This window comes from Pygocentrus nattereri, chromosome 23, assembly GCF_015220715.1.
Source record: "Pygocentrus nattereri isolate fPygNat1 chromosome 23, fPygNat1.pri, whole genome shotgun sequence".
Taxonomy (NCBI): Eukaryota; Metazoa; Chordata; class Actinopteri; order Characiformes; family Serrasalmidae; genus Pygocentrus; species Pygocentrus nattereri.
Window position 1 is genome coordinate 33346703 of NC_051233.1, and position 13911 is coordinate 33360613.

General features: G+C 41.7%; 2 protein-coding genes across 2 annotated transcripts in view; both read right to left on the reverse strand.

Moving 5' to 3' along the window:
* Window positions 1-2333, reverse strand: part of cnga2b (cyclic nucleotide gated channel subunit alpha 2b) — a 20415-nt gene extending 18082 nt beyond the window's left edge. The window contains exon 1 of the mRNA XM_017724628.2: window positions 2219-2333. The gene's annotated coding sequence lies outside the window, so the exon portion shown is untranslated. The remainder of the gene's footprint in view (window positions 1-2218) is intronic.
* Window positions 2334-4985: 2652 nt separating this feature from the next.
* On the reverse strand, window positions 4986-13536 carry chmp1b (chromatin modifying protein 1B). The gene is made up of 8 exons (XM_017724629.2): window positions 13378-13536; window positions 11331-11428; window positions 10629-10775; window positions 8586-8654; window positions 8313-8420; window positions 8137-8180; window positions 7432-7504; window positions 4986-6612 (listed from the first exon to the last, which is right to left on the reverse strand). The coding sequence occupies exons 1-8, from the start codon at window positions 13391-13393 to the stop codon at window positions 6568-6570; spliced, it is 600 nt and encodes a 199-aa protein (XP_017580118.1). The 5' UTR covers window positions 13394-13536; the 3' UTR covers window positions 4986-6567.
* Window positions 13537-13911: the final 375 nt, after the last annotated feature.

A 13911-nucleotide genomic window follows, 5' to 3' on the forward strand; every position in this document is an offset into this window, starting at 1 on the left:
CCAGATGGCACACACTGCTCAGAGAAACATCCCAGAAGAAACGCACTCTCACAATGAGGTGGTCTCAAGAGAAACCATCACCGCTGACAACCAAACACACATGGCTGATGACAAGCTGCTGTTATACAACACATATAAACCCTTCAAGAGTTCTGCAGCCGCTCCCTCATCTCAGTTTTCCTGGCAGCTCTTTACTGTAGTGTTCATAAGACTACGAGACACCTGTATAAGCCATTAATAACAAACGACATAGGCGTATATAGACGTGTATTAAAGCTTATTCCAACAGGCGTCGTCTATCATAAAGGCTGCTTTTGTCAACGTTGATGTCAAGTTGATGGAGCATTATGTCATCTGTTTCTGACATTTAGTTATATAATGACGTCATTTTATAACAACTGACTTTGTAGCTTAATGTATATCACAGTGATATAATACTGATGACATGCCTTACCCGCTATTGCACGCTTTATTATAGATTTAATATAGAGATTACAGATTTTTTATTAAATGTTTGGTTCAGTTTTCTTGCATAAAATTCAAGTGATTCTTAAAATCAATGACAATATATATTTGTTTAAATGATGTGTGCTGAGGTCCTGTTGGGATAAGTTGCCTTGAGGCAACATTGTGCAAATGTATCTATAAAATCTGAAAATTACAGAAATAACAGTTTGACCTATTCTAAAAAAATAACTAATCAAATCATTTTCAAGCAAATCTAATCAAAAAATTTAAAAGAAAATTAAAAAATGAATAAAAAATTGGTGGCAGGTAAAACAATGAATGTTGAATGCTACATTACAGAATATTTTAAAATAAAAAAATAAATCTCGAGAGAACAAACAAAGAGAAACTAAACAATAACTGCCGTTTTCCCTCAAGTGGCTGCATAAGAGACATTTCACCTGCTAATAGCTAATTTATTACACTGTCAGTGTTGCTTTTAGGCAACAAACATATTTAAATTTCACAACATTTATGTGATTCTGAATGTTACAAAATGATCTTCACACCCCAACAGACGTGAATCATAATGATCGTAATCATAAAATGATAAAAATTTGCTTTTCTAAGGGAAACCAAGGGTCCAGTACAGAAACACGTCATCCACAGGAAAAAGTCTAAAAAAGGCCCGGCACTTAAAACGTTCCGCAATTAAAAGCATCTATTCACGCTCCGCCCCCTCATTATTATTCCTTTTATCGCTGATGAGGTTAGAGGGCTCAATATCATTCAAGCAGCCTGATTTGGCAGCGTTACGTCACTGTGACTCACATCATTTCATCCTCGACAGTGTCATGAAAAGTCTAACGCCAGAAAATATGACCAGTATCACTGGACGCAGGTGTCGGGTCCACTTTACATTACAGCTGGCAAATTAAACCCTATGATGAATGACATGTTTATAAATGTCTATGTATGGACGTCACGAAGGCCTCGTGGACTGAAGAATCCAAACCCTAACTTAACCAGGGGACCCGCTGGATGTCTGGAGCAGTGAAGTTTATTCGTTGAGTGGAGGTCTCAGACACCCAGCCAGCCTGTAAGACACTGGGCTGATGCAGTTTTATAGCAGGACTGATGCCAAGATTAGGCTCCGCCTACACATGACAAGTGACAGGTGTGACAGACGTGACCATGTAGCGATAAACAAGAATAGACAGAAGAAGGTTCTAAATACAGTCACAGTCCAGAGACACACAGTACTGAATATAATGACACACAACACTAAACACAGCACAGAATCTCTCTACACCTGAGCCAACCTGGGGCTCCAGGAGCACCGGTCTTCAGATCAGTAATCAGTTGTGTGTTTTTAATGGTTCTATATGGAACCCTTCGCATAGCACCAAAAATGATACTTGTATTGTTACGGGCTTGACATCATAACAATTTTGGCGCTAAAACCATGAACACTGAAAGAACCCTTTGCATGATTAAAACCATAAACTGCTCTTCAGGTTGATGGAGAATGTACTGCAGATGGTTCTCTACAGAACTCTTTGTGAAAAGGGTTCTTTACAGCACCAAAAATCTTGACATCGTAACAACAGAACAGCCCTTTTTGCTCTATTTAGAATCGAATTTTAACTTTTAACAGCTATCTAGTCCAGAACGGTCCGACGTGAACTAAAAAAAACACACTTTACAAAGTGTGAGTGTGTGTGAGTGTGTGTGAGTGTGTGTGAGCGTGTGTGAGCGTGTGTGAGCTCACCTGTTGTTGTTTCCTCAGGTTCAGGGTAACGGGACACGCTGTAATGCTGATAAAGAACACATCTCACTCTTCACGGCGACACACACTCCTCAGCACTGCGTCATCTCTCCCCTCCACACAGCACTGAGGACCAGAGAGCAGCAGGTAAGATAAAGAAAGGGGGTGGGGGGGTGGGAGGAGACACTAACGACTAGGACATTTACGTAGACGTCCTCAGCCTGGCTCACCTGCGCTCGTCCCAGAGGATCCCCGTCTGAATAACACACTCCATTCCCACCTTTAACTCCTCCTTCAGAGGTTTATTCTCAAAATCTGCGCAAAGGTCCTGTTGGAAGAGTTGAGCGAACGCTGAAGGCCTGAATTGTCCATCATGTCTCATTAGATGTTAAACCGATTCACACATTAATGCACTACTAAGATTTATGATGCATGTCAGTGGTTATATTTTATGGTAAAGTGCAGGTAAAGTTGGCGAAAGACACAGCAGGGATGTTCTAATCGATGTTCTCTTCGATCCTGAGGTTTCTCTTTGAGAATGACCCTCATCTGACGATGTTGACCCTAGGTGTTCTGTTAAAGCAGTAAACAGAATCTACAAAGAAAATGTGTGTGTGTGTGTGTGTGTGTGTGTTTCCATTGACTTACATTAAAAGTAAAGTTTTTCCATTTCCTGTAAAGTTATCATTTTGGAGATACAAGGTTTTTTCTTATAACACACACACACACACACTTTAAATGTATTTATATATACACTGATGAGGCAGAACATTCTGACCACCTCCTCGTTTCTACCCTCACTGTCCATCTTATCAGCTCCACTTACTGTATAGCTGCACTCTGTAGTTCTACAGTTACAGACTGTAGTCCATCTGTTTCTCTGATACTCTGTTACCCTGTTCTTCAGTGGTCAGGACCCCCATGGACCCTCACAGAGCAGGTACTGTTTGGGTGGTGGGTCATTCTCAGCACTGCAGTAACACTGACGTGGTGGTGGTGTGTTAGTGTGTGTTGTGCTGGTCTGAGTGGATCAGACACAGCAGTGCTGCAGGAGTGTTTAAACACTGTGTCCACTCACTGTCCACTCTAATAGACACTCCTACCTTGTCGGTCCACCTTGTAGATGTGAAGTCAGAGACGACAGCTCATCTGCTGCTGCACAGTTTGTGTTGGTCATCCTCTAGTCCTTCATCAGTGGTCACAGGACGCTGCCCACAGGATGCTGCCCACAGGACGCTGCCCACAGGACGCTGCCCACAGGACGCTGCTGGCTGGATGTTTTTGGTTGGTGGACGATTCTCAGTCCAGCAGAGACACTGAGGTGTTTAAAAACTCCAGCTGCACTGCTGTGTCTGATCCACACGCATCCTAGTACATGTTTATTATACACATTTAAATATTATGTTTTTTCATAAAGGAATGGATGATTAATGAGTGTGAAAGGGTTCTTCAGACTGACGGAGAATGTGCTGTGGATGGTTCTAAATAAAACCCTTCATGAAAAGATTCTACAGAACATCAAAATACTTGACATCATAACAATAGAAAAACCCTTTTTAAAACAAGTTCTATATAGAACCATCTAGAGCATGTTCTCCATCAGTCTGAAGATCCCTTTTCATGATGCAAAGGGTTGAGTGTTCATGGTTCTATATAGAACCATCTAGAGCATGTTCTCCATCAGTCTGAAGATCCCTATTCATGATGCAAAGGGTTGAGTGTTCATGGTTCTATATAGAACCATCTAGAGCATGTTCTCCATCAGTCTGAAGATCCCTTTTCATGATGCAAAGGGTTGAGTGTTCATGGTTCTATATAGAACCATCTAGAGCATGTTCTCCATCAGTCTGAAGATCCCTTTTCATGATGCAAAGGGTTGAGTGTTCATGGTTCTATATAGAACCATTTTCTTTACTAAAGAACCCTTGAAGAACCATCTTTTTTTTGTGAAAACTACAACTTTAATTGGTTAAAAAGGGTCGTTTTGTTACAATAAGAATGTGTTACTGCTAATTAACTACCATGTTATTAATATCTATTAACACGATTAGTACCACTAGCATTGTTTTATTAGACATGCTTACGAACGCTTTAAACGTACTGAAATTAAATTTCAGTACGTTCAGTACGGGGGGGATTGGGGTCAGGGGGGGGGTACATGTGGAAAAAGTGCAAATTTCAGGCCCATTTTGGGTTTGACTTTTTTTTTTAATGTGTTAAAACTCGGTTACAATAACAGAGTTGAACACATTTAATAAAATAAAAAACTTAAAATACTTAAATTTGCATAGAGATGCCGTGTTTAATCCGTAGAGGCTGTGATCACTTATTTTCACTTACAAACGTTGCAGAATTACCTCCACACTAAGCCACTCTGAACGGCTTTGTTTACATCTCAACCACTTAATTATGAAGTTTTTAAATATCCGTGGAATTCCCCTTTGAGTTCATCATAATTTATTTGTTTATTTATTCATTTTTGCTTTGTTTTCCTGCCTTTAAAAACGCAAAGTCCTGCCTGTCGCTTCTGTTAAATGATGGGCAGCTTCAGTGGGAAAACACGAAAAACCATCTTTCTGTTTCAGGTTGTCACGGCAACAAACTCAACGGACCGATCAAAGCTCTTCGCTCTGCTTACTCTGAACCCAACGGACCACTCGCCGTCCTCCGCTCTGCTAATCCTGGACCCGGTGGACCAATCAGAGATCGCTCAGAGATGCTGCAGTGAAACGGTGATACAACGAAAACAAAATTACACAGGAGTCGGAAGTAAATGTTATAAAATATTTATTTTAATTCTTTATCTTTGTCAGCAGACAGTACTTCCCCCAACATGAGCCCAAAAACACAATGAAATTCTGATATGGATCATCTAGCCCAATAAAGAAGTGAAAATAAATAACTGAGATGTTGTCTTAAAGCTTCCATATCGTTTTATATTGTATATAAATTTAGGTACCTTGGGGGAAAAAAGAAAAAAAAAATCATTCACCATTAATGTTCAGATATATGATATTACACAAACAGCGGATAAAGACAACTGAAAAGAAAATCAGAGGAAGGGAAATAACCCAACATTGCATACACTGAGAAATACATTCTCACACAGTCGGGAGAGTAAAGGTTTTGTAGCACTTTATCTACAGCCTTTAGTATAACATCTGTTCAGTGACCATCACTCCACCTACAGGCCATCATAAAGCTGTGTTTAGCAGTCTGCAGGTTCTCCACAAGGGGTGCAAGTATCCCTCAAATTGCTTGTGTGTGCAAGTTGGAAAGGGAGGAAACCCCCACCAGCAGGATCTCAATAATGCAGTTACAGTAGTTACAAATGTTATGTATATAAAGTAAAAGTGCTGTAAATATGTTAAGATTACTTGATTAACAGCTACATTACTCAGTGTGTGCTTTTACATGGACTTCATTACATCAAGCGTGCAATCAGAGTAAGAGCTCACAGAGAATTTCTGAGCTGAAATCCAGCCTCTTTATCAGATTTCTAGAACTAATTCTGACCATTTGTATAATCTGATAACTGCAGATATCCGATTATGATGGATTATTAAGTGCACGTAAACGAACTCAGTGATTTTTCACCAATGTTATTTTGTTCTGTGAATTCTTTGCCCCCCAGCGCTGAACCAATGGGAGCGTCACAAAAACGCTAACACTGCTAAAAACACAGAACCTGCTAGCTAATAATTAGCATTAGGCAGGAGCAGACCGTTAGCCATGTTAGCATCATGTTATAAATCAAGGCTCTAGATAAAGTGCTGCAGGATAACCGTGAGAAAGGAGTAAATGAGGCAAGTATTCACACATTTCACCATCATAGTGTTTGGCTATGGTGCCAACTTGTTGGGCAGGAGTCTCTGTGTCCACACAAAGAGCTTTTTAACTCCTTTTTAATGTCTAAGGTGCGAAAACAGCGATGTTCAGTTTGATGATGTCCCACAAGCTGAGCGCGCTCAACATCTGCAGAAGGAGCTTCAACATTTAACATACTCAGTGAAGGTCAGGCAGGCCTAAAGAAACGGTCGGCGTTACCGTTAAACAGACCGAATGGCTCGTTTCTGAAGCAGCAGGCAGGTGCGATGAGATCGGAGACATCTCGTAAAAAGCAGCCGTGCGTGGACACAAAGTTTAAATGTCATTAAAAACGTAAAGACGCACAAAAATGGAGAATAATGATGAAGCCCACATCCTCTGGCGACCACTGAACACAATATCTGTTACACGTGCGCACGCACACACACACACCACACACACACACACACACACACACACACACACACACACACACACACTCTGTCAGTCTGTCCTCTCTCACAAACACAATCATGTTGATCTGCTCACACCTGATCTCTGAGTTTGGCAAGCCTCTGAGAAAGCTCATCCTAGAGAGAGAGAGAAAGCGAGAGAAAGCGAGAGAAAGAGAGAGAAAGAGAGAGAGAGAAAGCGAGAGAGAGAGAGAGAGAGAGAGGGGGGGGGGGGGGGGGGGGGGAGAAAGAAAAAGAAAGGGAGAGGGAGAGAGACACAGATTTTATAGGACATACTGGATAAGTTAACTGGGGTCCAACCAGCAGTTATGTCACACATAAATTATGCATTTTACAATAAATCTTATCCAGAACCAGCAGCTTTTCTGGACATAGTATGCTAGAGACATTAGGTCCAACAACTTGCCTAAGCATTGCATGTTAGAGACACTAGGTCCAGTAACTTGTCTTAACATAGCATATTAGAGCCTTTAGGCACAATGGGTTGTATGAATATAGCCTATTCTAGCATTTAGGTCCAACAGCATGTGTGAACCCACTATGCTACACCAAGTCCATATGGAAATTTTAAGGGGTTAAAAATTCTGATATCCAATAACACTGGCAGATATCGTTTTACACTGATATTTTAGATTTATATTTTACACTCCAATCATTTATTTAGACTGAGAACTGTCGCTGTCATTTGTTAGCTCAATGGTTACACTTCTTTAACTCAAATAAAACAGCAGAAGTTCACAGGGGGGACAATAATATAAATATTATTTTTATTAGCTTTTTTGGTTTAAAAAAGGCTCTAATTATCAGGGCATAATATTTCTGCTGATATACTGACCCAAAGCAACCGAGTTGCATATATGCATCCATATTTTTATAAAATGATGTAGTGTGTTTGGAAGTGCAGATGAGTTTCTACGTGTATGGGTGTATTATTACCTGTTCTGTGGACGCCACACTGCTGGCCACTGTTCCAGTCTGTCCCTGTGGAAGCTCCATGTTCAGATCCAACCTACACATAAACACATGCAGAAATGGTCACTTCACACGGCATTTTGCTAACTGAAGAACTAATCTGAGCAGCTACCGGTCCATATGCAGTGCATCAGAGCCTTTAGGTCCAACACTCTGCCTGGATACAGTGTTGGAGCCTTTAGGCTCAACCATTTGTCTGAACCAAGCATGTCAGGCCTTTAGGTCCAGACATTTGCCTGGCTATATTGTGTTAGAGCCTTTAGGCCAATAACATTGATATGAACACAGCGCATCCGAGCTTTTAGCTCCAGCAGCTGGCCAGAAAATAGTATGTTAGGGCCTTTAGGTCCAAATGCTTGTCTGAACATAGTATGTTCAAGCCTTTAGCTCCAGCAACTGGCTAGAAAATAGCATGTTAGAGCCTTTTGGTCCAAATGCTTGTCTAAACGTAGTGTGTTCGAGCCTTTAGGTCCAACAGCTTTGGTTCTGTTTAGCTCCAGCAGCCTCCCAAAACATAGCATGGTCAACACTTCAGTTACAGCAGATTGCCAAATCATAACCCGTTAGAGCCTTTAGGTACAACAGCTTGTCTGAATATAGTGTGTTGGAGCCTTCAGGTACTACTACAAATGCAGATTCAGCGCTGGAGGATGACGTTGACTTTCTTACCCTGCTTCATCTGCCATCTCCTGCATCAGGGTGTCCACTTGGTTCTGAAATATATAAACATCTCTTACATATGATGAACACAGCGCACCAATTCACATGTGTGCGTGGAGAAGCCTGTATTATGTGTGATTTTATGCGAATATAAGTGATGATCATTGTGCCTGTGTGTGTGTTACCTGTGGGGTTGTAAGTGTTGTAGTGCTGCTCATGCTGTCCTCCATCTGTTGTGTCTGAACATCCAGAGTTTCGAACTGGTGCTCAAATTTGTCCATCAGGCTTGAAATCTGACCAATGAGAAAACAGCACGACTACACTGTGACTGGTGAAAGACTTGACCGATGAAACCTGAGATCTAACCAATGAGGAGACAGATCTTTACATCAAAACTGCATCTCCTCTGAACTCAAACTGACCTTTTCTCCATTTCACCTTTCACCCACACCACTCACCTTCTCCAGGTTCATGCTCTTCAGAGTTGCATCCATTCCCTTCACCACTCCTGCCATGGACTTGGTGACCTGTAGGGGGGGGTGTCAAAGGGTTTACTTGCCTTTCCTCCGTGTTTATGCAGCATGTTCAATACAACAGCAGTTACAATAGCCTGCATGCGTGTATCTTATTAATAGTAAAGCTGCCATGACTACTGAACTGTAACCGATTACTGAGTAAAAATGCCCATTTTTGAATTGGCTTCATGATTAATCTGCAGTTTGACTGACAGGAGAAGCGCTTTAGAGGTTCCAGGGGCTTCACTACTACATGCCCCAGAAGAACGCCGACGTGTCCAACTATAAATCACAGGAGTCAAAGCTTATAAATTTCCCCGCTTTACTGTCGATTGTTGACTAATTTGAACTTCTGCAGCCATAAATGTTCAGGCCTAGGTTAAAATGGGGAAAAGTCAATACGCTAGCTAAGAATTATCCCACCTCCGTTGCAGACTGAACAGCACAGAACAAACATTATGATCACACACGTTCAAAACAAGCACTACATTTCCCACAATGCCCCTGCATCTTTCCTTTGAACCCTTTCAGTTTACATAGCCATGCTGTATGGTAACTGTTCTTAATACGGATCCAGCGGCAGGTGGTCGCTGACATACATAACTTACATAACATACATAACATGTTATAAGTATATAACAGCGTAGCTATACAAACGTTTGTCTATATATGTTCGAATTTAATGCACCAATAATAACGCACTGTAAAGGCTCCATTTAAGGTGGAACAGGAAAATTCCAACAAGCAGCTGAGGCACCTGAATGTAGTCTAGTTGACGCACCATTTAAGGTGGAACAGGAAAATTCGAACAAGCAGCTGAGGCACCTGAATGTAGTCTAGTCGACGCACCATTTAAGGTGGAACAGAAAAATTCGAACAAGCAGCTGAGGCACCTGAATGTAGTCTAGTTGACGCACCATTTAAGGTGGAATAGGAAATTTTGAACAAAAAGCTGGCGATAAAGAAGCTGACTTCAGCTTCATTGAGAGTTAAATGCATGAAAAGGGATGAGGAGGTCGCTCTACTTGACAGGTGGGTAACATTAACTTTTTTCTGCTGTTTCACAGAAGCAGTAGGTCAGTATTGTTTTGTCCTGTTTATGAATTTTCCAGATAGCAAGCAGAAATTATAGTGACAGTTTGCTAATCTAAAACCCAGCTATAGGTGGTTAGCCTTGGCAATGTGCATCCATGAATTTCAGGGGTAGAGCTTCTGATGGAGCCCCGAAGGGAGGGATGTATTTGTTTTGCTCGAGTTCAAATTTCAACAATCGTTCTCCAGAATCATAAACTGCACCTTTAAATAAAAGGGACACTGTACAGTCGAGAACTTCTCATTTTCCTAGCTTGTGTTATCTAACTGGCCTGTACTGATTATGCGAACACGAAATCACACACATTGGCATGTAGTTGAATTATTTCACCCAGAATTTAAATAAAAGCATCAGCAGAACGGCGAGGTGACATGTACAAAGCAAATAAGACTGTCTGAGTGCCCACCTCAGTATTTTGGCACAAATAAAGAGCTCTTGTTAGAGTATTTGATCAAGAAAGATTTTATTGCAGACTCTGTCTCTACGACTGACCAGCAAAGAGGCTGAGCTGTAGTCCATTCGTTTAGACAGTGCCCCACAATCAGAAGCCCAGAAACAGCCCTGCAGCAATAGCGTTCACATCAGATATACTCTTGATCAGATTCAGAGACAGAGGAGTCTGACAGGATGTCTGATAATCTTCATCTCCGCCACCTCCAGCTCAGCCTCCTGTCTTTTAGACAGAGCCACAGTCTCCAAACCAAACATCATAGCAGGACGCACTGCTGTCTTGTAGACCTTCCCTTTCACTCTTGCTGCTATCCTTCTGTCACACATCAGCCCTGACACCCGTCTCCACCCACTCCATCCTGCCTGCACCCTCTTCTTCACCTCTTTTCTACACTGTCCATTGTATACAAGTTCATAGTAAACGTATGCATGTGTGTACTTACCTTGTTCATAGTGACTGCTGTCTGCACTCTTGCTGCCACAGCGTCGACTCTGGCACTCATCCTGAGGAAGTTCACTGATTGGTTCTTCTGTCTGATGGCGTTTTCGGCGTGAATACGTGCCACCTCCATATTACCCTTTTGAATCGCCTAGACAACCAAGACACAACAATTCTATATTAATCTTTGTTTACACAACACCTTTATATAAACGCAACTTTAAATTAAGCAAATCAAAATGTCCCGTTTATTTATTTATTTAATCTCTTCTGTGGTGACATTAAACACAAATTATCACTAAAATCTCGTTTTATTGTAACCAGAATGTAATTAGCTTTTTCCCACCTTTGAAAGAGATAGAGATTTTTGATGACATCACCACGCACCAGAGGGCAAGGAAAAATAATGACTACTCATTCACATCAAACACGTAAAACATTTAATAATAATAATAATAATAATGAAAATACAAAATTAAAAAGAACCTCACTGCTTAATCAAAGGCAACAAAAATCAAGAAAGTATTAAAAAGGAGAAAAGGTGATATTACTAAACAATTATCTATATCTATAGTCAAATATTTAACTGTGATAACAGAACAGACGGAGATCATATCCGAGACTCTTATCACCTCCGTTACAGTCCTGGCCGGAGTTCACCTGTAGAAACTAGACTGGCTTCGTCTCCGCCAGCAAACCAACTCACCTTTTTCACTTTCGCTTTCTCCACCTTCTCTTCTTTGTCGCATTTTTTGGAGTTTCGCTGCAACTCTTTGGCCGCGAACTTCAGGTTAAACAAATGCTCTGGAGTCAAAGGTTAAGGAGTTACAAGGAAGTGCAGCCGAGATGCGCCTGACGTCACTAAACAGGCTGACATGTGACAGCAGGACATCTCAGCGCGTCAGGGTCAGTGTTTATATGTGACAGTGACTCAGTGCAGTAACATGAGCTCAGTGTACACTAACAAAAGAGGGCAGGGAAGCCAGAACCCATACCAAATAAAAGAACCATGACTTCAATGAATAAAGTACTCAAATAAAATTAAACGGGGGGGGGGGGGGGTACCAACATACCGCATGTAAACATAGGTATTATTTGAAAATGCATATATTAATATCAGGGGTGGGCAATATGGCAATATTTTATCGTGATAAATGTCACGACACGCTTTCTAACTTGTGGACATCGTCAGTACTTTAACAATATTGACCAACAAAGAGCACGATTAGTCCTATTTCACTGCATTTAATGTGGTGCAGTATGTAAAACACAATCAACGCGGCGCTTCTGGTTCTTTTTTGTTTGTATCAACTTACCCAACCGCAGAAAAGCTAAATACCATGATGCACATCTTCTATTGAGAAAATGTCTTTATTTACAGTTATATATTTTTGTCTCATTTCCCACAGCTACAGCAAAACAATGTAAAACTATGGATTATGTCAAACCAATGAGGCTGAGGGATGCAATGTCGTGCTACAGAACACTGCAATAACATAGTAAAGGGAAGGTCAATCCATTTTTCTCAATTCCTGCATAATTTAACGGTTAAAATGTACACAAAGCCATTCAAAGTTGTTTGTTGTGGGAATCTCTGTGCTAGAGAGTCAGAACTGTTCACAGTGGCAGTGATAGGAACCAGATGTCCACCTCTAAAAGCTCCCTCACATAAAGTTACTACATTAAATGGTTATAAAAGCGCTGCCTGGTGCCGTAGGGACTGTTTTACAATAGTTTTGAGAAGATTTTGGCCTAAAAATATATTTTTCCCCTCCAAACACCTTCACGGTGGAGGGATACATGCAGGGTGCTGCGAGAAAACTTATTATTTCAGATTTATCGACTTTCCATATAAACTCGTGTAGGTTCTCTGGTGGTTCTGGATGGTAAATAAAATGTCTATATCTGTGTTGTAGTCATGGCGACGCCTGGTTCCCATCACCACCACTGTAAAGACACCTGAACCACACCAGACCCCTCTGAATGACTGACTGACTGTTTACATCTCAACTGCTGAGCTATGCTGCAATGTTTACAAATGGCTGGATTTCCCCTTTAAAACTCTAGTTTCAGGGTGGAAAGTCCCTTTAGGACGTCACTCTGATAAGCAGATAGTCACCAACACCGCACTTCGCTGACAAACCCATCTAACCTGTAACGCAGGTGTGGACGGAAAGGCGGCCAGTACGTCACAGGAACAAAAGGATTCACCAAATATGAGCTGCATCTTATTTTAACAGATAAAATGTGTAAAGTTATTTTTGTTGGTTGTACAAAGTTATACTGACGCTAAGGTCAGCCAGATGACCTCAATCGATCAACAAAACCCGGCAGATGTGGCCTCACACAGCAAAGAAGCACCTCTAAATCTGTGCGAGGCTAAAGGTGGCTTCCTACTTCAATGCCCCGTTCCACCTTAAATGGGGCCGCCGTTACACCCTGGCGCCCTACAGACCGCTGCGCCGTTTGAGCTATTTAAGGTGGAACGGGAAACTTGGAACAAGAAGCTAACGCTAACTTCAGCTTCGTCAAATCTGCTCCTAATCAGACACAAACACCTAAACTAGAAAATAAACAGCGAGATGGAGGAAATTCGAAGAGAAATCTCGTGATTTTAGACCAGGAATCAGAAAGTCCGGCCTGCAGCTTCAGTCGGTAAACAAACAAACAAACCCTCATCTGAACCCAGCCGCAGTTCCCGGGCCTGCCCCTGCCGCGGCCTCGCCTCCAGCCGCCTTTTTACAGAAGGATACGCTCCATGTTCGGCATGGCGCTCCTCCGCGGTCAGAAACAGCCCGACAGCACGAACTAAACTCGGCCTTAAAGCGACTGTTTTCCCCTTTCGGCTCTCGGTCCCACAACTGCCCTGACTTCCGGCTCCTCAGCGCAGCTGGGCTGACGGCAGAGTCACGAGGACGGTGGTGACGTCAGCAGCAGCAGCAGAGGCTCCGCTCAGCCAATGGGAATCGGAATGTCGAGTTCTGACTGCTGGCCACGCCCACGGCTCCGCTGGGCGGCGCAGGGCCAATAGAAACGGCAGATTTCGAGATTAAAGGCGGAACATCCGCCACAGTAATTTCCAGAAAAATATCTTAATATTTCCAGAAAGACTCGTAATATTTCCTGAGGAACGTGCTCATATTTTAAGAATAAACGCATAATATTTCGTATAAAAAGTAATATTTTCAGAAGAATAATATTTTGAGAAGAAAGTACTATTTCGTATAAAAAGTAACATTTAGAAAAAAAAATATTTAGAGAATAAAGTAATATTTGGAGGATAAAGT